The sequence below is a fragment of the Camelina sativa genome, chromosome 17, assembly GCF_030686135.1.
Source record: "Camelina sativa cultivar CO46 ecotype springtype chromosome 17, ASM3068613v1".
Taxonomy (NCBI): Eukaryota; Viridiplantae; Streptophyta; class Magnoliopsida; order Brassicales; family Brassicaceae; genus Camelina; species Camelina sativa.
In genome coordinates, this window is record NC_141896.1 from 22,713,097 (window position 1) to 22,739,083 (window position 25,987).

Genomic DNA, 25,987 nt, shown 5'->3' on the forward strand with positions numbered 1-25,987 from the left:
TTTGGGTGTTTTCTTGTTGTTTGTGTTGGTTGCTTGCTTGGGTTCGTTATTTTCGTGATTCCCAGTGATTTCCGAGGTGTTTGGGTGAGTTTGAGACGGTTTCAAGATGGAATGAAACGGAAGTTCGACGTTCGTGTTTGCACAGATCGTGTCTGCAGAAGTGGCATCGATCGACACCCTAATAAGTAGCATCGGTCGACACCTCCTTGGTGGAGCATTGATCGACACCTGTCAGTATCGGTCGGCACCTGTTTTTGTGGCATCGATCGGCACCAGTCTCATGTAGCATCGGTCGACACCAGTCTCATCCGAGACTTGTTTTCCTGGTTTGATGTATTGCTTGTGTTTTGTTTGCTTGCTTAAACATGAGGGTCTCATATGCTTTTGTGTATAACCTAGTAGATGGGAGGATGGCCTCACTAAGTATTTATGATAATACTTACGCATCTCAATTGTTGTTTGTGGTGTGCAGGTAAAGGAAAAGTGTGATCGTGGAATCAAAGACGATGAGGAGGAGGATGTTCTAGAGGCTTGATTGATTGTGGTCTAGCTATTGTTAGGTTGCTAGTATTGAGTTGATAGAGCATTGTAGGATGTTGGAACCTTGCTTTTTCATTATTGGTTATTGGATTATTGTTGTTGGTATTCTTATTGGATTAATGGAAATTGTTTTATTTGGTTATCCGCGGTTATTGATTGTTGTTAAAATGTTAGTGGGTATGAGACCACTAGAGAATTATAGCATTAAAAAAAAAAAAAAAAAAAACGGGAAGGATTGTTTCATTTTGGTATCAGAGCCCTTACGGTTCTAGGTCTAGGGTTCATTGTGCTTTTGCTGTTGATGTTTAGGATTCCATGCTATGGTTGATTGTGTGAGTTGGTCAATTGTGTGTGGCATGAAGTCCTAGAACATCCTCTTCGAGCCTGTTTTGTGATTCCACGGTAAGTTGTGTTTTTGTGTTATTAGAATTATTGTTTCTTAGCCTTCTGTTCTTGGATGACACAGATGGTTAGAGGAGAGGATGCTGTTGGTCGCGGTCGTGGTCGTGGTCGTGGTCGTGGGCGTGGTCGTGGTCGTGGTCGGGGACGAGGTCAGGTTCCTGAGGCCAGTGTGAGTGTGACCCAGAGCATGGCCAGTGAGGAGGTAGCAGAGTCACAGGTTCATCCTAGTGTGTCTGGAGGTCAGGCTGGTTTGGGTGACGGCAGGGCGGATGGGCCCGGTGTCGGTCACGGTGTTGGCCCGAGTGTGAGGGTTGCAGCAGAGGGTGCTCCGGGCAGAGAGGATGTCTTGATGGACTTGCTAGCTCAGGTTTTGCAGCAACTTCCAGCTGTGGTGCTGCCAGTGGTTGGTGGGCAGGATCCAGTGGTGCCGCCAGTGGTTGGTGGGCAGGTTCCAGCGGTGCAGCCTGTGGCGGGTTTGCAGGCAGGTGTGCAGCCGGGGACCGAGGTAGTGGATGCTCAGTATGTGCAGATGATGGAGCAGCTGCGGCGAGTGGGAGCAGGGTATTTCTCAGGAGGTACCAATCCGAGTGTAGCGGATGAGTGGAGAGAGCGAATGGAGGATCTTTTCCTTTTGCTTAGGTGTCCCGACAAGTTCAGGGTGGATCTTGCAGTGTTTTACTTGTCAGGAGATGCATGTGTATGGTGGAGGTCGGTGACAGCACGGAGGGTGCAGCGGGGTATGTCTTGGGGAGATTTTGTGAGGGAGTTTAACTCCAAGTATTTTCCTTAGGAGGCTCTTGATCGTATGGAGGCACGGTTCTTGGGGTTGACTCAGGGAGACTGTACAGTGCGGGAGCTGGATGCAGAGTTCAGTCGGCTTGTGGGGTATGCAGGCCGGGCATGGGAGCCAGAGTCGGCTCAGGTGTGGAGGTTCTTGTTGGCTCTGCGGGATGATCTGAGGACTCGGTGCAGAGTGAGGAGCTATGCTACGAGAGCGGAGCTGGTTGAGGTTGCAGATGGGATAGAGGTTGACTTGAGGTCACACGTGGTTGTGGTCAGTTCTTTGGTGCAGCCACAGCGGTCTCAGCCGCATTCTGTTCCTAGCAAGGGCGGCAAGCCTGCGCAGGAGCAGAAGCGAAAGTTTGATGATATGCAGAGATCGAGGCACGGGGGTGCGAGATGCTTTGGGTGTGGTAGCAGGGACCAGAAGGTGACCAACTGTCCACAGAGAGGTGAGCAGCGGGCAGTGACTGAGCAGCGGGCGGTGACGGCACCGCAGACAGATACTCGTGTGTGTTACTACTGCAAAGAAACGGGGCATATCAAGCCTCGTTGTCTCAAGTTGCAGCAGATGGCAGTAGCAGCGGTGCAGGCCGGTGGTCAGTCCGGAGTGCAGCAGGGTGTGCAGCATAGTGTGCAGCCGGTGGGTTGGATCGAACCGACGTCTCAGGTGTACTCGACTAGGGAGACCGGTGGCACTAGTGCAGGAGCGATCACAGGTATAACTTCTGAGATTCGAACTTGGTCAATTCAATAGTTCAGATTATGTTGTTTTTGCTTGTGATCGAATGTTAGGTTCTCAACACATGGGATTTGTGTAGGGACCTTGTTGGTGGGCGGGTTTAAGTCCCATGTCATGTTTGATTCTGGAGCTTCTCATAGCTTCATTACTCCGGAGTGTGCCGAGAGTGCGGGGATCAGAGGGGATCCTGGAGAGCGTACAGGAGTTGTCAGAGTTGCGGGAGGCAAGTTCCTAAGAGTCATTGGACGAGCTGGAGGAGTTGATATTCAGATCGCAGGAGAGTTGTGGCCAGCGGATTTGCTTATTAGTCTAGTGGAGTTGTATGATGTTATTCTTGGGATGGATTGGTTGCATGGGCATAAGGGGCATTTGGATTGCTATCGGGGTAGAGTGGAGTTTGAGCGTCCAGGAGGAAAGTTGGTTTTTCAGGGTATTAGACCGACTTCGGGGAGTCTCGTGATCTCAGCCGTTCAGGCTGGGAAGATGATCGAGAAGGGCCGAGAGGTTTATCTGGTTACTATATCTATGCCAGAGTCAGTAGGGAAGTCTACGGTTAGCGGTATTCTGGTAGTGGAAGACTTTGAGGATGTGTTTCAGTCATTGCAGGGATTACCACCATCTCGGTCGGATCCTTTTACTATTGAGCTGGAACCGGGGACGATGCCGTTATCTAAGGCTCCTTACAGGATGGCTCCAGCAGAGATGGCAGAGCTGAAGAAGCAGCTGGAGGATTTGTTGAGTAAGGGTTTTATCCGTCCAAGTTGTTCACCATGGGGAGCTCCGGTGCTGTTTGTTAAGAAGAACGACAAGAGTTTTCGGTTGTGTATAGACTATCGGGGTTTGAACCGAGTTACTGTGAAGAACAAGTACCCTCCCGAGGATTGATGAGTTGTTGGATTAGTTGAGGGGTGCTACTTGGTTCTCCAAGATCGACTTAGCATCAGGTTATCATCAGATTCCTATACATGAGGCAGATGTGAGGAAGACGGCTTTCAGGACGAGATATGGGAATTACGAGTTTGTGGTGATGCGTTTCGGGTTGACTAACGCGCCAGCTGCGTTTATGAGATTGATGAACAGCGTGTTTCAGGAGTTTTTGGACGAGTCAGTCATCATTTTCATCGACGACATTCTGGTATTTTTCAAGAGTTCGGAGGAGCATGCAGTACATCTGAGAGCAGTTCTGGAGAAGCTGCGGGAGCAGAAGTTGTTTGCTAAGCTGAGTAAGTGCAGTTTCTGGCAGCGTGAGATGGGGTTCTTGGGTCACATTGTTTCAGCTGAGGGAGTTTCAGTGGATCCAGAAAAGATTCAGTCCATCAGGGAGTGGCCGAGGCCACAGAGTGCCATTGAGATTCGGAGTTTCCTGGGGTTAGCAGGTTACTACAGGAGGTTTGTTCGGGGTTTTGCGAGTATGGCACAGCCGATGACTAAGCTTACAGGGAAGGAGATTCCATTTGTGTGGTCACCGGAGTGTGAGGCGAGTTTTGCAAGCCTCAAGCAGATGTTGACTACCACGCCGGTGTTAGCAATGCCTGAGCAGAACGAGCCTTATGTTGTGTATACAGATGCTTCTGGAGTGGGGTTAGGTTGTGTGCTTATGCAGTAGGGAAAGGTTATAGCCTATGCTTCGCGGCAGTTGCGGAAGCATGAAGCTAATTATCCTACTCATGATTTGGAGATGGCAGCAGTGATTTTTGCTCTGAAGATTTGGAGATCTTATCTGTATGGTGGGAAGGTACAAATATTTACAGATCACAAGAGTTTGAAGTATGTTTCACTCAGCCTGAGCTGAATTTGAGGCAGAGGCGTTGGATGGAGTTAGTAGCGGATTATGATTTGGATATAGCTTACCATCCTGGTAAAGCTAACCTGGTTGCAGATGCCTTGAGTCGGAAGCGGGCGACTTCGGCTCAGGAGCAGGATATGGAGGCGTTGGTAGGTGAGATTAGTGCATTGAGCTTGTGTGCTATCTCACAGGAGCCTTTGGGTTTGGAGGCAGCTGGTCGGGCGGATTTGTTGAGCAGAGTGCGGTTAGCTCAGGAGAGCGATGAGAGGCTGGTGAATGCCTCTAAGGCTGCGGGTTCAGAGTATCAGGTTTCTGCTAATGGTACTATCCTTGTGCATGGTCGAGTTTGTGTGCCCAAAGGTGAGGAGTTGAGGCAGGAGATACTGAGAGAGGCTCATTCGAGCAAGTTCTCTATTCATCCAGGGGCGACCAAGATGGACCGTGACCTCAAGCGATATTATCACTGGGTCGGGATGAAGAAGGACGTAGCTGACTGGGTGGCGAAGTGTGACACTTGCCAACTAGTGAAGGCGGAGCATCAGGTTCCTGGTGGATTATTACAGAGTTTGCCCATTCCAGAGTGGAAGTGGGATTTTATCACGATGGACTTCATGGTGGGTTTGCCTGTGTCGAGGACGTATGATGCGGTTTGGGTCATTGTGGACCGTTTGACTAAGTCTGCGCATTTTCTGGCCATCAAGAAAACTGATGGAGCAGCGGTTTTGGCCAAGAAGTACGTGAGGGAGATAGTCAGATTGCATGGTGTGCCTGCTAGTATTGTGTCTGATAGAGATTCCAAGTTCACCTCGGTGTTCTGGAGGGAGTTTCAGGCAGAGATGGACACGAAGGTGCATATGAGTACAGCCTACCATCCTCAGACGGACGGTCAGTCAAAGTGGACGATCCAGATTCTGGAAGATTTACTGAGGATGTGTGTGTTGGACTGGGGTGGTCATTGGGCAGATCATTTGATCTTGGTGGAGTTTGCTTACAACAACAGCTACCAGGCTAGTATTGGGATGGCTCCTTATGAGGCTTTGTATGGGAGGCCGTGTCGTACACCGTTATGTTGGACTCAGGTGGGGGAGAGGAGCATATATGGTGCGGATTTTTTTCAGGAGACCTCGGAGAAGATTCGGGTTCTGAGGCTGAACATGAAGGAGGCTCAGGATCGGCAGAAGAGTTATGCTGATAGGAGGAGAAAGGATCTTGAGTTTCAGGTTGGTGATAGAGTGTATCTCAAGATGGCCATGTTGCGGGTCCGAACAGGTCATTGACAGAGACTAAGTTGAGTCCGAGGTACATGGGTCCGTTCAAAGTGGTTGAGCGGGTGGGGCTAGTGGCATACCGGCTGGAGTTGCCTGAGGTTATGCGTGCGTTCCACAAGGTATTTCATGTGTCGATGCTGAGCAAGTGTCTTCACGAGGGTGATCGGTTGTTGCCTAATATTCCTGAGGATCTTCAGCCCAACTTGACGTTGGAGGCGAGACCTTTGAGGGTACTCGGGAGGAGAGTCAAGGAACTTCGGAAGAAGAAGATTCCTTTGATGAGAGTCCTGTGGGACTGTGATGGAGTAGAGGAGCAGACTTGGGAGCCCGAGGCGAGGATGAAGGCAAGGTTTAAGAAGTGGTTTGAGAAGCAGGCCGCGACTTGAGCTTGTCTAGCCGGGTCCGAGTTGTAGTCCGTGGCTGGAGCGGGTACGGAGTATTCCAGCCCATCTCTCTTGATACTTGGTCGCTTAGGGGTGGTTGGTTGTGCGACTAAGTACCAAAATGAGGTGGTGCTCGGGATGCGGGTTGATGAATTGGATTGTTGTATCTCATTTTTTCTGTTGTATTTTCGTGGAGGTTGTAACGATTATGACATTTTTGAGATTAATAAGATGAATATTTTTCTTTATGTTGACTGTTATTGTCATGGGAAAGAGAGAAATAGCTCGGGTTTTTTTTTTTGGAAGTTTCCATAAATCGAAAGTTTCCACAAAAGGAAGGTTTCCAGAATTAGAAAGTTTCTAAAAGGAGAATTTTTGTGGGAAATGTTGAGGTAGATCTAGCCGGGAGATACTCGATTGCATCAAATTTGTTTTTGCTCAAGGCCGTGTGGGCCCAACTCATGTGATACCGATAGCTCGATGGACTTTGTGACCAGAGAGTGGGAGTGGTATGATGCTTCGGATGACGATCCGAGAGCGCGCTCGAGGGTGACAACCCAAGAGCGGGATATTTAGGACTCCCTGGATACCGTAGCTGTGAGCCGAGGCTCGGCAGTGAGCCGGTATGTCTCGAGGGTTGCGACCCGAGAGCGGGGGGAGTGTGTGTGAGTGACTTCCTGGATGCCGTAGCTTAAGGCGGTTGGCCTGATAGCGAGCCGGCATGATTCGTTGGTTGCGACCACGGACGGAGGAAGCACTGAGTTGTGAGCAAATAGTGTCTTGGATGCGAGTATATTGGCTAGAGGGAGACCTCATGGTTCAGTCGGAGGTGTGCGGGCTGTTGCGACAGTGCACGGGAAACCTTGGCTGACGGTGTTTAGTCCGGTCGGAGGACATGCGGGCCGTGTTGACGGTGGCACGGATGTCCTTGACGGATGGACGATGTTGCGGGATTCGAGGACGAATCCTTATTGGTGGGGGAGAATTGTAACATCCGCGAACCAATTTTTTGTGGTTTTGGTGTGGGTGTCGGTCGATACCCTTGGTGCATCGATCGACACCATATTTTCCGGTTTGGTCGGGTTTGTTTTAATTACTGTTTGGTTTGGTTTGGTTCAATTAAATCCCTAATCGTGGTTATGAGTGCTAAGGACGAATTAAGGGTTTTGGAAAGTCTCTTTTGGTCGCCGTTAAGTGAGAAAAAGAGAGAAAGGAGAGAAAAACGTTTCTGTGATTTTCTGGGCTTGTTCTTGGTGATTTGGGAGGGATCTGAGGCTGTGGAAGTGATAGCTGTTGCTGGGAACGAAGGAGAAGCTTCTGGAGGTGTTGATTCCATCGTTTCTCAATCCAATCTTCCTGTTTTTGAGGTGAGTGCTTGACCATGGTTGATCTAAGCATGAGATCTCTTTTGTTTGGATGTTTTCTTGTTGTTTGTGTTGGTTGCTTGCTTAGGTTCGTTGTTTTCGTGATTCCCAGTGATTTCCGAGGTGTTTGGGTGAGTTTGAGACGGTTTCGAGATGGAATGAAACGGAAGTTCGACGTTCGTGTTCGCGCAGATTGTGTCTGCAGAAGTGGCATCGATCGACACCCTAGTAAGTAGCATCGGTCGACACCTCCTTGGTGGAGCATCGATCGACACCTGCCAGTATCGGTCAGCACCTGTTTTTGTGGCAACGATCGGCACCAGTCTCATGTAGCATCGGTCGACACCAGTCTCATCCGAGACTTGTTTTCCTGGTTTGATGTATTGCTTGTGTTTTGTTTGCTTGCTTAAACATGAGGGTCTCATATGCTTGTGTGTATAACCTAGTAGATGGGAGGATGGCCTCACTAAGTATTTATGATAATACTTACGCATCTCAATTGTTGTTTGTGGTTTGCAGGTAAAGGAAAAGTGTGATCGTGGAATCAAAGGGGATGAGGAGGAGGATGTTCTAGAGGCTTGATTGACTGTGCTCTAGCTATTGTTAGGTTGCTAGTATTGAGTTGATAGAGCATTGTAGGATGTTGGAATCTTGTTTTTTCATTATTGGTTATTGGATTATTGTTGTTGGTATTCTTATTGGATTAATGGAAATTGTTTTATTTGGTTATCCGCGGTTATTGATTGTTGTTAGGATGTTAGTGGGTATGGAACCATTAGTGAATTATAGCATTAAAAAAAAAACGGGAAGGGTTGTTTCACATTCCAACTAAAAAAATTACAGCAATATCAATATGGAAACAGAAACTATAATATATTTAACCACCACACCTTCTATTGTGTTTTGAAGATATTCTATCTTTGAATCATTTGCAAACAAGAAAAACAACAATTTGATTTCCATTTTGTTTTTCAATACGTGTAAGCTTTGATTCTTAACGTAATAAGAACTTCGATTTATATTTATTTAAATATTATAATTAATATATATAAACTTAATGAAATTTTAAAATAAGATGAATATGTAAAATAAAAAAGTTTAAAATACTATATAATATGGTTACATATTTGATGAGTTATAAAGATCGATGACATGTTAGAATTAGTAAAATATCATTAAATTTGTGCTAACATGGGTTAAATCCTCATTTTATTATTTTCCAATACTATTAATATTATAATATTTGACATATAAAATCAAGTTGATTTAACTAAAATTGTGTAAAATAATTAAATCATTAGAAACAATGTGACTTAATCATAGCGTATAAATGACTTATTATGTATTTAGATCCCTTATTTTTTTCTTATAATAATTTTAAGGGGCATTCTCAAAAATGCCCCATTTTCTATACCCCTTTTTAAAAATACCCCTTCATGTTGACCATTTTTAAAACTACCCCTCTTTATATACAAAATGATCAAATTACCCTTTTTTGAGTGACAGCAAGAATGTACAGTCAACAAAAACGAAAATATTTTCCCGCCAAAAAAAATTCCCGCCAAATTTTTTTTTCCCGCCAAAATCGAAAAAATTTTCCTGAAAAAATTATTTTTTCCTGCCAAAAAAAAAATTTCCCGCCAAAATCGAAAATTTTTCCCGCCAAAAATATTGAAATTTATACCTTTTAAAAACATTGTAAACGCTTTTAAAAGCGTTTACAAGGTTTTTAAAAAGTTTTTAAACATATTGTAAACGCTTTTAAAAACCTTGTAAAAGCTTTTAAAAAGCTTGTAAATGCTTTTAAAAGGTTTTTAAACACCTTATAAACGCTTTTAAAAACTTTTTAAAAGCATTTACATGGTGTTTAAAAACCTTTTAAAAATCTTATAAAAAATTTTACAAGGTTTTTAAAAACATTGTAAAAGCGTTTACAAGGTGTTTAAAAACCTTTAAAAAATCTTTTTGAAAACCATTTGAAAACCTTTTAAAAACCTTTTAAAAACCTTTTAAAACCTTTTAAAAACCTTTTAAAAATCTTGTAAAAGCGTTTACAAGTTGTTTAAAAAACCTTTTAAAACTCTTTAAAAAATCTTGTAAAAGCCTTTACAAGGTGTTTATAAGGTAGAAACCTTATAAAACCTTTTAAAAACCTTGTAAATTTTTTTTCGCGGGAAAAATTTTGGCAGGAAATTTTTTTTGTCGAAATTTTTTAACAAAACTTTTTTGACAAAAAAAATTTTGGCGGGAAAATATGTCGGAAATTTTTTGGCGGGAAAATTTTGTTTTTCTTTTTATTAAATAAAATAATTTTCATGTAAGGGTAAAATGGTCATTAAAAATTAAAAGAGGGCAAAAATAAAAATGGCCAAAAAAGAGGGTATTTTTGAAAAGGGGTATATCAAAAGGGGCATTTTTAACAAATTCTCTAATTTTAAATCAAAATAGAATCTCAAACACTAAATATAACAAAAATAGTCACGAAGTAGTGGGTTAAAAAATTAATCTAAACATTTAGCCGTACAAACTGCCAGAAATTTTAGTTATTCCTCCATTTACAAAATATCAAATATTTAACAAAGTACAACATAAAATATAAATAATAAAAAAATTATATACACGCGATATACCGCGGGTTAAAATCTAATTTTATAAATATTGTAAAGCAAATACCATAAATGGCCTGTGATTATGTTTAGTAAGTTAATTAACGATATCGATGCTAATGATTATTATATATTGATCGTATATATAATATGTTTTTTGAAAATTGGACACTCTTTGATATATTGATCGTATATATAATATGTTTTTTGAAAATTGGACACTCTTTGAGAGATAAAATTTGTAAGTGTAAGAACTACCGATCTGAATCAGATAAAACAATAAAATAATGGGTTTTTTTTAACTTTCTTTTGATTAAGGGCATCCTTAATGGGAGAACTATTTTTCATGTTCTTAGATTAAATATATTGTGTAAATAATCTAAGATCAGTTGTTAAGATCATAGAGAAAAAAAATGGGGGAACTAATTATGGTGTTCTTAGAATAAATATAAAGTGAAATAATGTAAGATCAGTAGTTAAGATCTTTTGTTAAAAAGCTAGTTATTGGGAGAACATGTTTAAGAGCATAAGATTTAATAATATAATATTCATAAATATTTCACAAATTATAAAAACTTATAAAATAACATTTAAATTGCTTACTTATAAACTTGAAAATAAAATGTTAAAAAAACTAACATATTACATATTACCAAATATATTCCATATATGCTCTATCAAATCCTCCTTTAATTTCTGATGTGCTTGTCGATCACGAACTATTGTATGGCCATCACCTAAACCCTCAAGATTTGTAGACATATTAACTGAAAACAAAAGATCCGGACTATTTCTGGTTCCATCTTCTTGTTGGAATTCATGTGCGTCATAGAGTGTGTATGAATCTCGTTCATCTTCGACAATCATATTATGGAGTATGAGACATGCTCTCATAATATATGCAATCTTATCCTTTGACCATAAAAGAGATGGATTTTTAATCATGGCGAATCTAGATTGTAGGACTCCAAATGCACGCTCAACATCTTTTCGTGCACCTTCTTGTTTTTCTGCAAACAAACGATGTTTCAGATGTTGTGGTTGTGGGATGGATTTAACAAATGTCGCCCATTCCGGGTAAATACCATCCGTCAGATAGTAAGCCAAATTATATTCATTTCCGTTGACATAGTACGTAACTTCGGGAGCTCGACCGTAAATAATGTCATTAAGTACGTAACTTCATTTCCACTTCCAATGCATACAGTCGATGCTCCCAACCATCCCGGGAAAACCCCGCAGTTCTCCGTAAAAGAGTAGCCTTTGAAGATCTGCTTGTGTGGGTCGGCGTAGGTATTCAGCGCCAAACAAGTCAACTATTCCGACGACGAAATGTTCCAAACATTTACGAGAAGTCGATTCAGACATACGTAGATATTCGTCAACCGATTCCGCCCCAATCCCATATGCTAGTAATCGAATTGCAGCAGTACATTGTTGTATCGGTGAGAAACCATTCCGGAAAGTTGCATCCTTTTTTGGTTTAAAATATGGAACTTCTTCACTGAGACGATTGACAATACGCAAGAACAATGACTTGTTCATGCGAAACCGTCGGCGAAATTGCTTCGTCGTGTAAGTCGGATTATCACTAAAATAATCGTTCCACAAACGTTCGTGGCCTTCTTCCCGTTGTCTATCGATATGCGTACGTGTAGTCTTTTCCTCCGGAATTTGCTCTTCAGCAGCTTCAAATTGATTATTAAATTGCTCTTGGAAAAATTGGTTCATACTATCATTATTTGGATCATAATGATAGTGAAATTTGTTAAAATTGTTGGAAGAAGAAGCCATAGCAATAAAGAAGAAAAAGAATTATTTGTTGTTGTAGAGAGAAGCAAGGAGGAAGGAGCAAGGAAGAAATGTTTATTTTGGTGCAAGGAGCAAATGTTTGTTTTTGATGAAAAAACATTGTGCTCTTCTCATCTCATATATACAAGTGATGAAACTAAAATCCAAAGAAACAAAATGATACTAAACATCACGGGTTCACATACACACATCAACATTCACGGGTTCACATACTATCAAACTAGTCTAAACAAAAATCCAAACAACATCCACACATCAACATTCACGGGTTCACATACACACATCCGAAAACAAACAACATCCACACAGCAACATTCACGGGTAGACATACACACATCCGAAAACAAACAACATCCACACATCCGAAAACAAACAACAACCACACATCCGAGACATTACTTGAGCTGGTTCACGTGGTCAGTCAGCTGTATCACTTGGTGTTGGAGCTGGATCACTTGATCCTTCAGCTGGATCACAAGTACCTTGAGGTGGATCATTTGGTCGTTGAGCTGGATCACCTGTTCGTTGAGCAGATTCAGTTGAGCTGGATCAATCGCAGGAGCTGGTACGTTGAGCAGGTTCAGTTGAGCTGGATCAATCGCAGGAGCTGGTACGTTGACCTGGTTCCGGAGGCTTGTGAATCCAATCGCAGGAGCTGGTTCCGGAGGATAGTGACAAGTCTCAGCCTCCTCTGATGACTCAGTACTATAGTCTAATGGGCTGTTTATACCATAGTCATAATCACGGTCCATTTCTTCGTTCAACCTGAAACCGAAGCATATAGCATATTAAAACAGTTAAACATGGGTTCATATAGCATACAGCATATTAAAACAGTGAACAACAAACATAAACATTGATCCATTCTAAACATTGAATCACATATAAAACATACACATTCATGAAAAACATTTAGCATAAACAAAGAAAATGGATTCATTAAAAACATATATTCGCTTAGACAACAAACAAGATAGTCAGGGCGCATACATAACTAAACATAGCATATTAAAACATAGCATATCATCTTGGGTGGACCATAGCCTTCTCTCCCTTCGCTGTTCTGCTGTCTCTTCTGTTTGACTAGGAGCTTCACTCGGCTGTGAACTTGGTTGTGAACTTGGCTGTTCACTCGGAAGTGAACTTGGTTGTGAACTAAAATAAGGAATTTGAGAGGAACCAATGTTAAATTGGGAGCAAAGCTATCATATGGGAAGTTAAGAAGGCTAAAGTAGGGTTGAGACTGATTGTTAGGAGTATTGTTTGATTCCATAGCAATCAGAATTAAACAAAGAAAAGATATTGTTCGAAGGTGGATGTTAGAAGAGAAGTAAAAGTTATGATAGATTGGAAGAAAGAGCCAAAAAGAAGGATGATAGAAGAGAAATAAAACAAGATGGACTTAAGAAGCAAAGCGGTTTGACGAAAATATAGAGAAGTTAAGAAGCCATCATTTAATCAAAAGTTAGGAGTTGTTAGGGAGTTTTAATTGTAAATAACAACAACCTACTTCAGTCAAATCAGTAGTAAATAAAAGTCATTTACTATTTTTTCTAAGTAAATCATTCAAAGATTTGTTAACTACTCAACTATATTTGGTGAAGCATTCATAAGTTTCAAACCTATCACAAGTTTGAATATTTTTTTCAGTTTCACAAGTTTGAAAATTTTACAAATTTTTGACAGTTTTAGAAATAGCAGACAGTTTCACAAGTTCTTACACACACTCAAACCTACAGAACAAAACTACAATCACAACGACAAGTCAAATCTAACCAAAACTAAGAGACATACAAACAAACCAAATGATAAAACATCCGACACCACAAAACGAAACCAAAAACAGACTAAAACAAAGATGGTGAGACAGACATACCAAAACAAAGAAACACTTACTTGACAGTAACTATGTCTAACATCCGACACCACAAAATGAAACCAATACCAAACCAAAACAAATATGGTGAGACATAAAGACCAAAACAAAGAGACACTTACTTGACAACAACAATGTCTAACATCCGACACCACAAAACCAAACCATAACCAATTATAATCACAGAATAAACACTAATATCACAACTCAATTCAAGAATCCAACCTTGCGACTAACCTTTATCTTTCGAGCAAACGCAGATTTCTTGAAGAATCCGGTGTAGTTTCCACTTGTTGACCTCACCTACAAACTCCGAGACAAAGAAATTTCAAGTTTAATTCATCAGTTTTATTGTTGATACAAAAATCTAAATACAACTCTCGGAATTCAATCATAGATAGATATAGATTAATCCCAAATCCTATACTATAATCGTATAATGATTAATCCCAAATCCTGTACTACACTGAAACCTAATCGTTTACCCTATACCGAAATCTTACAGATTTGAGATTAACCCTAAATCGATAAAACCTAATTCAAAGATTGAAAGAGGAAACGACTGTGACAAACCTTCTCTGTATGACCGGAGATTTGCCCGACAAAGGAGAGGAGGAGACAAAGGCGAGTCGATTTTGATTTTGATTTCGATCGAGATTTGGTTTCGATTTGCCAAAAGCCGGACAACGGAAACGACGGAGACAACGACGGAGACAAGGAAGCAATAGGACGGAACTAGCTAAGATCCTTTTGATTTTGGTGTTTATATTGCCGGAAAATGGAGCTTCGGCGGCAAGGATGGCGAGAACGAAGCTGTCGCCTTTTCCAGAAGAGAAAGAAACCCTAGACACGATTTGCTGCGAATGAAAGAAATGAAAAAATTAGCCTTCTCTCCCTTATTTTTTCGACCAATCAGAGGAGAGGAAAAATATTAGAACACCCTTTGGATCAGTTCTGAACCAAGATCAAAAATATTGATCTAAGCCCACTGTTTCTTATTTTTATTATTAATTGGGCTTAGAACAGGGGGAAAGTTATCCCATTAAGGATGGCCTAATATATGCAATCTTACCCTTTGACCATAAAAGAGATGGATTTTTAATCATGGCGAATCTAGATTGTAGGACTCCAAATGCACGCTCAACATCTTTTCGTGCACCTTCTTGTTTTTCTGCAAACAAATGATGTTTCGGATGTTGTGGTTGTGGGATGGATTTAACAAATGTCGCCCATTCCGGGTAAATACCATCCGTCAGATAGTAAGCCAAATTATATTCATTTCCGTTGACATAGTACGTAACTTCGGGAGCTCGACCGTAAATAATGTCATTAAGTACGTAACTTCATTTCCACTTCCAATGCATACAGTCGATGCTCCCAACCATCCCGGGAAAACTCCGCAGTTCTCCGTAAAAGAATAGCCTTTGAAGATCTGCTTGTGTGGGTCGGCGTAGGTATTCAGCACCAAACAAGTCAACTATTCCGACGATGAAATGTTCCAAACATTTACGAGAAGTCGATTCAGACATACGTAGATATTCGTCAACCGAGTCCGCCCCAATCCCATATGCTAGTAATCGAATTGCAGCAGTACATTGTTGTATCGGTGAGAAACCATTCCGGAAAGTTGCATTTTTTTTTGGTTTAAAATATGGAACTTCTTCACTGAGACGATTGACAATACGCAAGAACAATGACTTGTTCATGCGAAACCGTCGGCGAAATTGCTTCGTCGTGTAAGTCGGATTATCACTAAAATAATCGTTCCACAAACGTTCGTGGCCTTCTTCCCGTTGTCTATCGATATGCGTACGTGTAGTCTTTTCCTCCGGAATTTGCTCTTCAGCAGCTTCAAATTGATTATTAAATTGCTCTTGGAAAAATTGGTTCATACTATCATTATTTGGATCATAATGATAGTGAAATTTGTTAAAATTGTTGGAAGAAGAAGCCATAGCAATAAAGAAGAAAAAGAATTATTTGTTGTTGTAGAGAGAAGCAAGGAGGAAGGAGCAAGGAAGAAATGTTTATTTTGGTGCAAGGAGCAAATGTTTGTTTTTGATGAAAAAACATTGTGCTCTTCTCATCTCATATATACAAGTGATGAAACTAAAATCCAAAGAAACAAAATGATACTAAACATCACGGGTTCACATACACACATCAACATTCACGGATTCACATACTATCAAACTAGTCTAAACAAAAATCCAAACAACATCCACACATCAACATTCACGGGTTCACATACACACATCCGAAAACAAACAACATCCACACAACAACATTCACGGGTAGACATACACACATCCGAAAACAAACAACATCCACACATCCGAAAACAAACAACAACCACACATCCGAGACATTACTTGAGCTGGTTCACGTGGTCAGTCAGCTGTATCACTTGGTGTTGGAGCTGGATCACTTGATCCTTCAGCTGGATCACAAGTACCTTGAGGTGGATCATTTGGTCGTTGAGCTGGATCACCTGTTCGTTGAGCAGATTCAGTTGAGCTGGATCAATCGCAGGAGCTGGTACGTTGAGCAGGTTCAGTTGAGCTGGATCAATCGCAGGAGCTGGTACGTTGACCTGGTTCCGGAGGCTTGTGAATCCAATCGCAGGAGCTGGTTCCGGAGGATAGTGACAAGTCTCAGCCTCCTCTGATGACTCAGTACTATAGTCTAATGGGCTGTTTATACCATAGTCATAATCACGGTCCATTTCTTCGTTCAACCTGAAACCGAAGCATATAGCATATTAAAACAGTTAAACATGGGTTCATATAGCATACAGCATATTAAAACAGTGAACAACAAACATAAACATTGATCCATTCTAAACATTGAATCACATATAAAACATACACATTCATGAAAAACATTTAGCATAAACAAAGAAAATGGATTCATTAAAAACATATATTCGCTTAGACAACAAACAAGATAGTCAGGGCGCATACATAACTAAACATAGCATATTAAAACATAGCATATCATCTTGGGTGGACCATAGCCTTCTCTCCCTTCGCTGTTCTGCTGTCTCTTCTGTTTGACTAGGAGCTTCACTCGACTGTGAACTTGGTTGTGAACTTGGCTGTTCACTCGGAAGTGAACTTGGTTGTGAACTAAAATAAGGAATTTGAGAGGAACCAATGTTAAATTGGGAGCAAAGCTATCATATGGGAAGTTAAGAAGGCTAAAGTAGGGTTGAGACTGATTGTTAGGAGTATTGTTTGATTCCATAGCAATCAGAATTAAACAAAGAAAAGATATTGTTCGAAGGTGGATGTTAGAAGAGAAGTAAAAGTTATGATAGATTGGAAGAAAGAGCCAAAAAGAAGGATGATAGAAGAGAAATAAAACAAGATGGACTTAAGAAGCAAAGCGGTTTGACGAAAATATAGAGAAGTTAAGAAGCCATCATTTAATCAAAAGTTAGGAGTTGTTAGGGAGTTTTAATTGTAAATAACAACAACCTACTTCAGTCAAATCAGTAGTAAATAAAAGTCATTTACTATTTTTTCTAAGTAAATCATTCAAAGATTTGTTAACTACTCAACTATATTTGGTGAAGCATTCATAAGTTTCAAACCTATCACAAGTTTGAATATTTTTTTCAGTTTCACAAGTTTGAAAATTTTACAAATTTTTGACAGTTTTAGAAATAGCAGACAGTTTCACAAGTCCTTACACACACTCAAACCTACAGAACAAAACTACAATCACAACGACAAGTCAAATCTAACCAAAACTAAGAGACATACAAACAAACCAAATGATAAAACATCCGACACCACAAAACGAAACCAAAAACAGACCAAAACAAAGATAGTGAGACAGACATACCAAAACAAAGAAACACTTACTTGACAGTAACTATGTCTAACATCCGACACCACAAAATGAAACCAATACCAAACCAAAACAAATATGGTGAGACATAAAGACCAAAACAAAGAGACACTTACTTGACAACAACAATGTCTAACATCCGACACCACAAAACCAAACCATAACCAATTATAATCACAGAATAAACACTAATATCACAACTCAATTCAAGAATCCAACCTTGCGACTAACCTTTATCTTTCGAGCAAACGCAGATTTCTTGAAGAATCCGGTGTAGTTTCCACTGTTGACCTCACCTACAAACTCCAAGACAAAGAAATTTCAAGTTTAATTCATCAGTTTTATTGTTGATACAAAAATCTAAATACAACTCTCGGAATTCAATCATAGATAGATATAGATTAATCCCAAATCCTATACTATAATCGTATAATGATTAATCCCAAATCCTGTACTACACTGAAACCTAATCGTTTACCCTATACCGAAATCTTACAGATTTGAGATTAACCCTAAATCGATAAAACCTAATTCAAAGATTGAAAGAAGAAACGACTGTGACAAACCTTCTCTGTATGACCGGAGATTTGCCCGACAAAGGAGAGGAGGAGACAAAGGCGAGTCGATTTTGATTTTGATTTCGATCGAGATTTGGTTTCGATTTGCCAAAAGCCGGACAACGGAAACGACGGAGACAACGACGGAGACAAGGAAGGAATAGGACGGAACTAGCTAAGATCCTTTTGATTTTGGTGTTTATATTGCCGGAAAATGGAGCTTCGGCGGCAAGGATGGCGAGAACGAAGCTGTCGCCTTTTCCAGAAGAGAAAGAAACCCTAGACACGATTTGCTACGAATGAAAGAAATGAAAAAATTAGCCTTCTCTCCCTTATTTTTTCGACCAATCAGAGGAGAGGAAAAATATTAGAACACCTTTTGGATCAGTTCTGAACCAAGATCAAAAATATTGATCTAAGCCCACTGTTTCTTATTTTTATTATTAATTGGGCTTAGAACAGGAGGAAAGTTATCCCATTAAGGATGGCCTAATAGAAATATGAATCAGAAAAAACAATAAAATAATTAAATTTGTTTTACAAGTTTATTCTATTCTTTCAAATTCACTCTTTCTAAGATTATACACTAAATCTTGAAACCCTAAAGAAACCTCAAACTCTCTTTAAGTTCTTAGCTCTTTTTTCCCATAAAGCTAAAACTTAATAGCTAGGTAATCTTTCTCTTGTTTGTGTTAAAACTTACAATAGCTTTAACACCCTGTTTATAGAACTAGGTCTATGCTATACAACAAGCAAATTCCCTATTTTAGTTCTACTAGATTTTGGACAATTTTCTTCTTTTTTTATGGGTTATGAAATTATCCTCTTTCTTCGTGTTCACAATATAAATGTAATTAAACATGAAGCACTTCATTCTTCTAAACGCACTATGTGCCTTCTAAGCCTTCGCAAAGTCTCATGCTTCTAGATCTTTCCTTGTCATCAGCCGACATAGTTAGTTTCCTTATCTTGATACTCTGTTCTCGAACTAGTATTCTGTTCACCTAAACTAGTACTCTGTCCATCTGAAGTAGTATATCCACTCGTCCAAATACTGCATCTTCAAAATTAGTATACGAAAATTAAGTAGAATATGCCTTTGCATAAACGTACATATAAATATTAATAAGTTGGGTCATTGTATTTAATACTTTATATTATTAACAAATAATAATAATAATAATAATAATAATAACATGTAGTCATTCTTAATATAAATACATTGTAAGTTTGGTCCTTCTTAATAAAAGTTATTTGTGAGCTGGGTCTTTCTATATAAAATATTATTTTTAAGTTGGACCATTCGTAATAAACATAATTTGTAATTTGTATCATTATCAAGAATATATTATGTTTGCGGTGATTGCGGAAGAACCAATCATGCATTTATTTAAGTTGGGTATCCACGACTTGCACACTCCAATTTGAGGAGGGGAGATGGATATTACGGATACATTCTTGAAAGCCAAATAACTAAAAAAACTAGATAAAGATTCGTGCTAGAGGCACAAATTGAAATTTCTTTTATTTATATTATAATTTAAAAGAATATATAATTTATATGATTGTTTTTTTAAAAAATTTTGGATAAAACATTATGCAATAAATCATATGCTAAATATGATGGCTTGAAAAAAATACATATTTTGTAAGTTTTATATTGTTAATTTTGTAATTTTATGTATGAGAAATGATTATGTTTTTTTGTTTTTAATTTAATTTTTGAACATGTTTGGTTAAAGTTTTTTAATATAAATTGTGCTTAGGTAAGATTTTATTTTCAATTATACAATATGATCTCATAAATCACGATTAAATGTGATAAATTACCAAGATCTTATTATTTTTTATGCTTAACAGTATATTTTTATGCCTAACATTATATATTTTGTAACAATACATGGAATACTAAAGATCTTATTTTGGAAATTGTATAAATCATTTGAATATTCTCTTTAAGAGGATTCTTTAGAAATATTCTTAAGTGTATTTATATAGTCCACGGATTGACCAATTAATCTATAACATCTTTTGTAACCAACATATATTTAATTTATAACCTATTTTATAACCAATTTTTAAAAATTATATAGTCTACAAAAAAAAATTGTGTACTTCCGTTTTATTATATAGGGGATATCATTATATTTAGATTTCCTTTATGTTTTGATATCATCTTATCTATATATAATTGTATCTTGTATAAATACTATAGCGTTATTGGTTTGTGATAAAAATTATTTTTAATAACTTTAATTATTATATAGAATCTGTTGTTAGTCAATCAAAATTTATTAAACTATGTTAAAGTTTAGTGTTACCAGTTTTTAATTGTAAAAAATCATCTAAAATCATCGTAAATTTAGAGTTATTGGAGTTAAAATTTTATAAAATCAATAAAAAATTTGTGTAATTCAACTAAAACAACAGAGTCTTTGATTATTCATGAATTAAAATTATAATGTTATTGTTTATGATTTTATATACTTTTCTTCACAAAATAAAATAAATATTATGAAAAATATCATCAAAAGAGAGATATTGTTCGGGAGACTTTACAAGATTATGGAAAAACTAATCAACAAAATTATAAAAAAAAAAAACTCTATGAATTTATTAAAATCATCAAATTCCTTGTAAAGTAGAATCCAATAACACCCTTCATATACAATCAATGACACAAAATCATTCATCTTTAACTAGGATTTACCCCGTGGTACACCACGGGTCTATTTATTTATAGAAATTAAGTAAATAGATCAATATCTTGAAAATATTAGGTTTTTTGTATAGTTAATATAAATGTTACAATATTATGTATATGTTGTTGTATTTGCAAAATTTACCCTGTACTAAATTTCTTTGTTTTGTAATATAAATATAACAATGTTATATATATTTTGATGTCTTTTCAAAAATACAATGAACTATGATTAAACACAAATTTGCTAAAATAATTATATGAATATATTACATCTGTATTTGTAAATATATTTAGATTTTTAATAAAATATTAGTTTTTGTATTGTTAATATAAGTATGTAACATTATTAAACTATAATAGATTATATTTAATTTTCTAATAAAACACAACTTTATAAAATTTTACAAAACACAAAATATAACAATTTTGGTTACAATATAATTGAAATATATAGTAACCTATATATATATTTTATATGTTTTAACCCATAAAAGGAAATTATATGCAAAAGATTAAAGATATATAACGATAATTTTATTATTGAAAGAGTTCATATATGAAAAGGGGAACTTAATCTGCGATCTATGTTTTGTTCTTTTGCTAGCAAAACGATTTTTCGGTTCTCTATTCCAAATTGTTCTTCTGTAAATATTTCTCACAAAAGCTTACTTAACATAGAGAGATTCATTCAAAACTAATGCATGATTGTCTCCATTTAAGTAAATTACTCTAGAGAAGAAAATAAAATAATCCACCTGCCATACAATCACACGAATCAGTTGATGAATCGGTTTGAACTCACACGGAAGATTACAAAAGTTACCAATACTTGGGTATATAGACATACAGAAGTTTACACAACAATTGCAAATACCTTGAAACCCCACAAAAGCAATTATAGTTAATGCTCTAGAGTGAAGATTGAAATGAAAAGAAACAAAATCTGCCACATGATTTATTCAACGAAGAATAATATAATACGGTTTCACCTAATATACAAAACTTGAGAAATGACATCAATTGACAAAATGTGTGTGTGTGTGTGTGTGTTTTTTTTTTTTTTTTTTTGTGTTTGTTTACTGTAATGGCTCGTTAGAGCGTTAACAAAGTATTTATAATACTTTAAAAAAAAATTTGAGGGTTTTTGTGTGAGTTAGTAGAGAAAATATTGAGAGATGTTTAATCTAAAAATTTTGGAATGGTTTATTAAGTATATGCTATTATTATGCTTGTATGTAATTAATTTTGTTACTATATGATGTCAAAAGATCTTTAACATTTTTGATTTAGTTGATTGTATTGCTACATTTAAGGAAGTTGTATATTGGATTTATAGTCTGGAGAGTTATTAGCCGATGGTGAAATCTTAACAAATATGCTTATGCTTGATAATTAGTGCCGATTTTTTTGGCTTAGAAATAGTTTTATATTCGAACCAAAATATTACCATATCTTTAATATTGTTTCTAATTTTGACTAACATAATTAATATTGTTTGAAAACGACTGCGAGATCTTTGGCAATAATAGAATTTTGGAATGTAATTAAGTATAATCCGAGTTTTAGTTATTTATGCAGTTATTTATATAAAAAAATATTTACTTCATCATCAATAATATACGTATTAAATGTATTAGGGAAGATCCGATGAAACAAAGCGGATTAAATGTTTATAAAAAATCCGACCCGTGTAACAAAATAAGGTAATATCCGATTTTCGGAATTGGTTTAAAAGCAGAAAAAAATCCGACCCGGGTGACAAAAAGAAGGACACAAATTTGTACTCCAAAAATGTATAGATAGATACTCCCTCTCTTCTAATATATAAGATCTTTTAGGCTTTTTTTCCTTGTTCCGTTTTATTTCTCAAGTTTTTATACATTTTATTTTAATTTAATAATTTTTGACTATTTGAACTCTGCAGTATTTTTTCTATTGGTTGAATTAATTTATAACAATATTAATTATTTCTTAATTTTTGAGTTTTTAACCAAAAAAATCTTATAATTTAGAACAGAGGGAATAGTTTCTTGTAAGCCGATTTTCAAATTTGGTGTAGTTCTCGACTGGGAAGTTTAATTGTCTGTAGTTCTTTAAAGAGACACACTGCGTGTTATAAACTTGTATTCAAATTTCGTGTGGATGTATAGACCGATCATCCCCAAAAAATGTACGAAAATATTTTGAACAAATCTGTAAATTATTTTGAGTACGAAAATGACCATGACCACGTGTGAACAAATCTGTAAATTTGAGTTTAGTTTGAACTCGAACTGAATAAATATAAACTTTCGTGCTAGCAAATTGAAAGTCTCCAATTTATTACAAATTTCTAATATCCAATATATATCCTCAATTTTGTACGTCAAATATGTTCTAAAATAAAATAAAAACCTCGTTAGCAAATTAAAAGAATTTCATACAATACAAACACTAGAACAAATCTTCCAATAGGCAAAAAAAAAAGTCTTTATTCGATGTTTTATTTTTAGTGTACAAAGGAGTCTCAACTCGTACACACTTGGAAGCACAAAGCAAAAAAAAGGAAACGAGGGTTTGCCTCAGAGAGAGGAACACAAAAGCCCCTGTACTATTTTGCATAAATATAACAGAAATAAAAGGGAAATGGAGACATAGTCATATGACGTCAGTTTTACTGGTACTTTGGGCAGCGTCGTCTTCATCTTTAGTATTCTCACCTCGAGGCTTATAACCTTCAAGTGTAAGACCTCCTCCTTTGTTTCTTCCTTTTCTTGTTGCAGTAATAGAAGTATAATATATTATATCTCCATTCGATTGAGTTATCCCCAAATCATCATTCTTACCATATATCTGGATTGAATCCACATATATATTTATATTAATATATGTTTTATCGTTCCGTGTACGAATTTCAGAATCTGCTACACTAAAACTCTTGCCAAGAGTATCATTCAGATATAGAATCTGAGCCGGATTGGTGTACTTCGATATTCAGCCGATATCCTTTAAAATCTTCAGGATCCATCAGATTAATCTCCGAATATACATCAGCTTCAGAAGTGATATAATCATTAATATCCTTAGTTTCTGTATCAGCAAGAGGATACCCCATATCACCATGTTTCATACTCGTGTATATGTTCGTAGAATCATTATGAGCTTGTTTTATATAAGGAGGCATATTATATACTTGTGTATAGAATAATTTGGTGTGAGAAATAAAGAAGGAACCCTTCTTCTTAAATAGATTTCTCATTGTGATCTTAACGGCTCAGATCAATGGATTGGACACTCCTTCTAATCCAACGGATGAAATCTTGAGACAACTAAATGAGGAGGTAGTATCATCTAAGACGCAATAGCAATACGTCCAATGATAACATTTAAAGTGTCTCATTATAATAGAATACTACATTATACAATTGATGTAGTACACCATAATTTCATAATTTACCTAAATGTTCAATGCATCTCTTCATTATTTAATTTAAGGACGACATACAATGAAAACCAAAAATTTTTAAAGAAGACCAATACAGTTTCTTACTCTACTTTAATTTTGTTATACTATCAAACACTTATAACGATTACAAATGCATGTCAACCGACTTTTCGAACTTCGATCTCTTATCATGTATCATATCCGGTCCGACCTGACTCTTGAACGGAATTACTATACTATGAGTCACACATATCAGTCAGGCTTAGTTAGTTCACTTTGACAACATATCAAGTGGATCAGGAAAATCCCTTTGGCAAAACGTTACTTTTATTTTGGGGTCAAGCTGGTAAGGGTGTGAGCCCCATTACAATAACATTTCCTCCCTAGAAGCAAAGAGTAGAGAGCAACTATTGGAAGTGATATTTATTTTGCCAATGATACCGCGATGTTTGGAGTCGCTTTGTCCGGATGATTTGAAGCAAGGCGTGGAAGCGGCTTTCCTTCTTGAGAAGCAGCATTCCGCAATCAAACCTAATACAAATTCTGTTTATTTATTTTATATTTTTTTTTGTTAATTATAAGCCCCAACTTACATATTATGTTTATCAAGAACGATCCAACTTACGTATAACATTCTATATAGAGTGATCTATAAAGACTAAACTCACAAATTACTCTTATAAGAAACTAATTTATTAAGAATAACCCATGGGTTGGTTTTATACCAAGTCATATCTATATTCAAATTATTTACATTTACTCATAAATATTTCTCAACGAACTGTCGTCGGCTTTTCAATCGCAGCCACACAGAAGACAAAAGAAAAATATTTTATTAATTGATTTTGTTTGGTAATACTATCAAATCACAAGCCATGTATAGTCGTTTCTCGATTTAATTTACTTTTCAATATGTTCGATATTTCTGTAATCAATACTTTTCCGGTTTTATGATAGATAGTTTCACACATATTAAGAAATAATCAAATGTTATGTCTTATCTTTGTTTAATATAATATTCTATTTGATATAAATAATTATCCTTTTGTTTTATAAAGAGTGCTATTTTAAAATATTATTTTTATTTCATAAAGAATGTCATTTTATATTTTCAATACATATTTTGCAAAAAAAAATCTTAATTTAATTACTTTAAAACTATAACTAATTAAGTTTAATAATCATCTATTAGATAAACACATACATGCATATTTTTGTTTTCTTAATTTATGTGAAATGTGTTAAAATGATATTATTTGTGAATTAGAAGAAGTAATAAACTAAAAGAAAGAATAAAACTTGAAATTTAATAAAACATCTACATTAAAAATCTACAACTATAACTAAACTGAAACAGTGAAAGTATTGGTTGATCTCAATTTAATTTTGATCAAAATCCTCTATTAATGTGATAATTAGGATCGGACCCGTGCTACAGCGCGGAGAAATATTTACAGATACATGCGATCTATAACAGATTTGAAAATGTTATTTATTTTATGATAGTACGATATGAATCATATATTTATGTAATGAGTTTAAATAAAACTGTAAAAAAAAGTGAGTAAATTGAAAATATAATAAGCGCAAACGAATGTCTATCGATATGTAGTTTAATTTGATCATTTTTTGTGGTGAAAGTATGAATATATATATATATATATATATATGTAAAATAGAATAAAATATTTCATATGTAAAAATTACTAACCGACAATGTTTGTTATAACAAACCAACCCGCAAAGGATTGGCTTCGTTAAAATATCAATCCCAACCCACTCTATCATGTGATTGTAAGTTTTGCAAGCTAGCCAGTGTACTTTTTAAAAGAAAAGTTATATGAAAATGACTAATATTTGATCATTGTTTGTAGTTAAAATGAGTAAT

At 36.7% G+C, this 25,987-nt stretch overlaps 2 protein-coding genes and 2 long non-coding RNA genes across 4 annotated transcripts; all 4 read right to left on the reverse strand.

Moving 5' to 3' along the window:
- Window positions 1-11,053: 11,053 nt before the first annotated feature.
- On the reverse strand, window positions 11,054-11,602 carry LOC147924211 (uncharacterized). The gene has a single exon (XM_087496665.1). The coding sequence runs from the start codon at window positions 11,600-11,602 to the stop codon at window positions 11,054-11,056; it is 549 nt and encodes a 182-aa protein (XP_087352791.1).
- Window positions 11,603-11,833: 231 nt separating this feature from the next.
- On the reverse strand, window positions 11,834-14,288 carry LOC104757572 (uncharacterized). The gene is made up of 3 exons (XR_762474.2): window positions 14,133-14,288; window positions 13,797-13,862; window positions 11,834-12,448 (listed from the first exon to the last, which is right to left on the reverse strand). It is a non-coding gene; the product is annotated as an uncharacterized LOC104757572 (long non-coding RNA).
- Window positions 14,289-14,902: 614 nt separating this feature from the next.
- Window positions 14,903-15,451, reverse strand: LOC147924212 (uncharacterized). The gene has a single exon (XM_087496666.1). The coding sequence runs from the start codon at window positions 15,449-15,451 to the stop codon at window positions 14,903-14,905; it is 549 nt and encodes a 182-aa protein (XP_087352792.1).
- A 317-nt stretch (window positions 15,452-15,768) lies between these two features.
- LOC147924213 (uncharacterized) lies at window positions 15,769-17,701 on the reverse strand. The gene is made up of 2 exons (XR_015587782.1): window positions 17,646-17,701; window positions 15,769-16,297 (listed from the first exon to the last, which is right to left on the reverse strand). It is a non-coding gene; the product is annotated as an uncharacterized LOC147924213 (long non-coding RNA).
- Window positions 17,702-25,987: the final 8,286 nt, after the last annotated feature.

What these genes read in the sequence shown, in the direction of transcription:
- LOC147924212 (XM_087496666.1), bottom strand. Translation starts at nt 15,451, where the DNA reads ATGAACCAATTTTTCCAAGAGCAATTTAATAATCAATTTGAAGCTGCT.
- LOC147924211 (XM_087496665.1), bottom strand. Translation starts at nt 11,602, where the DNA reads ATGAACCAATTTTTCCAAGAGCAATTTAATAATCAATTTGAAGCTGCT.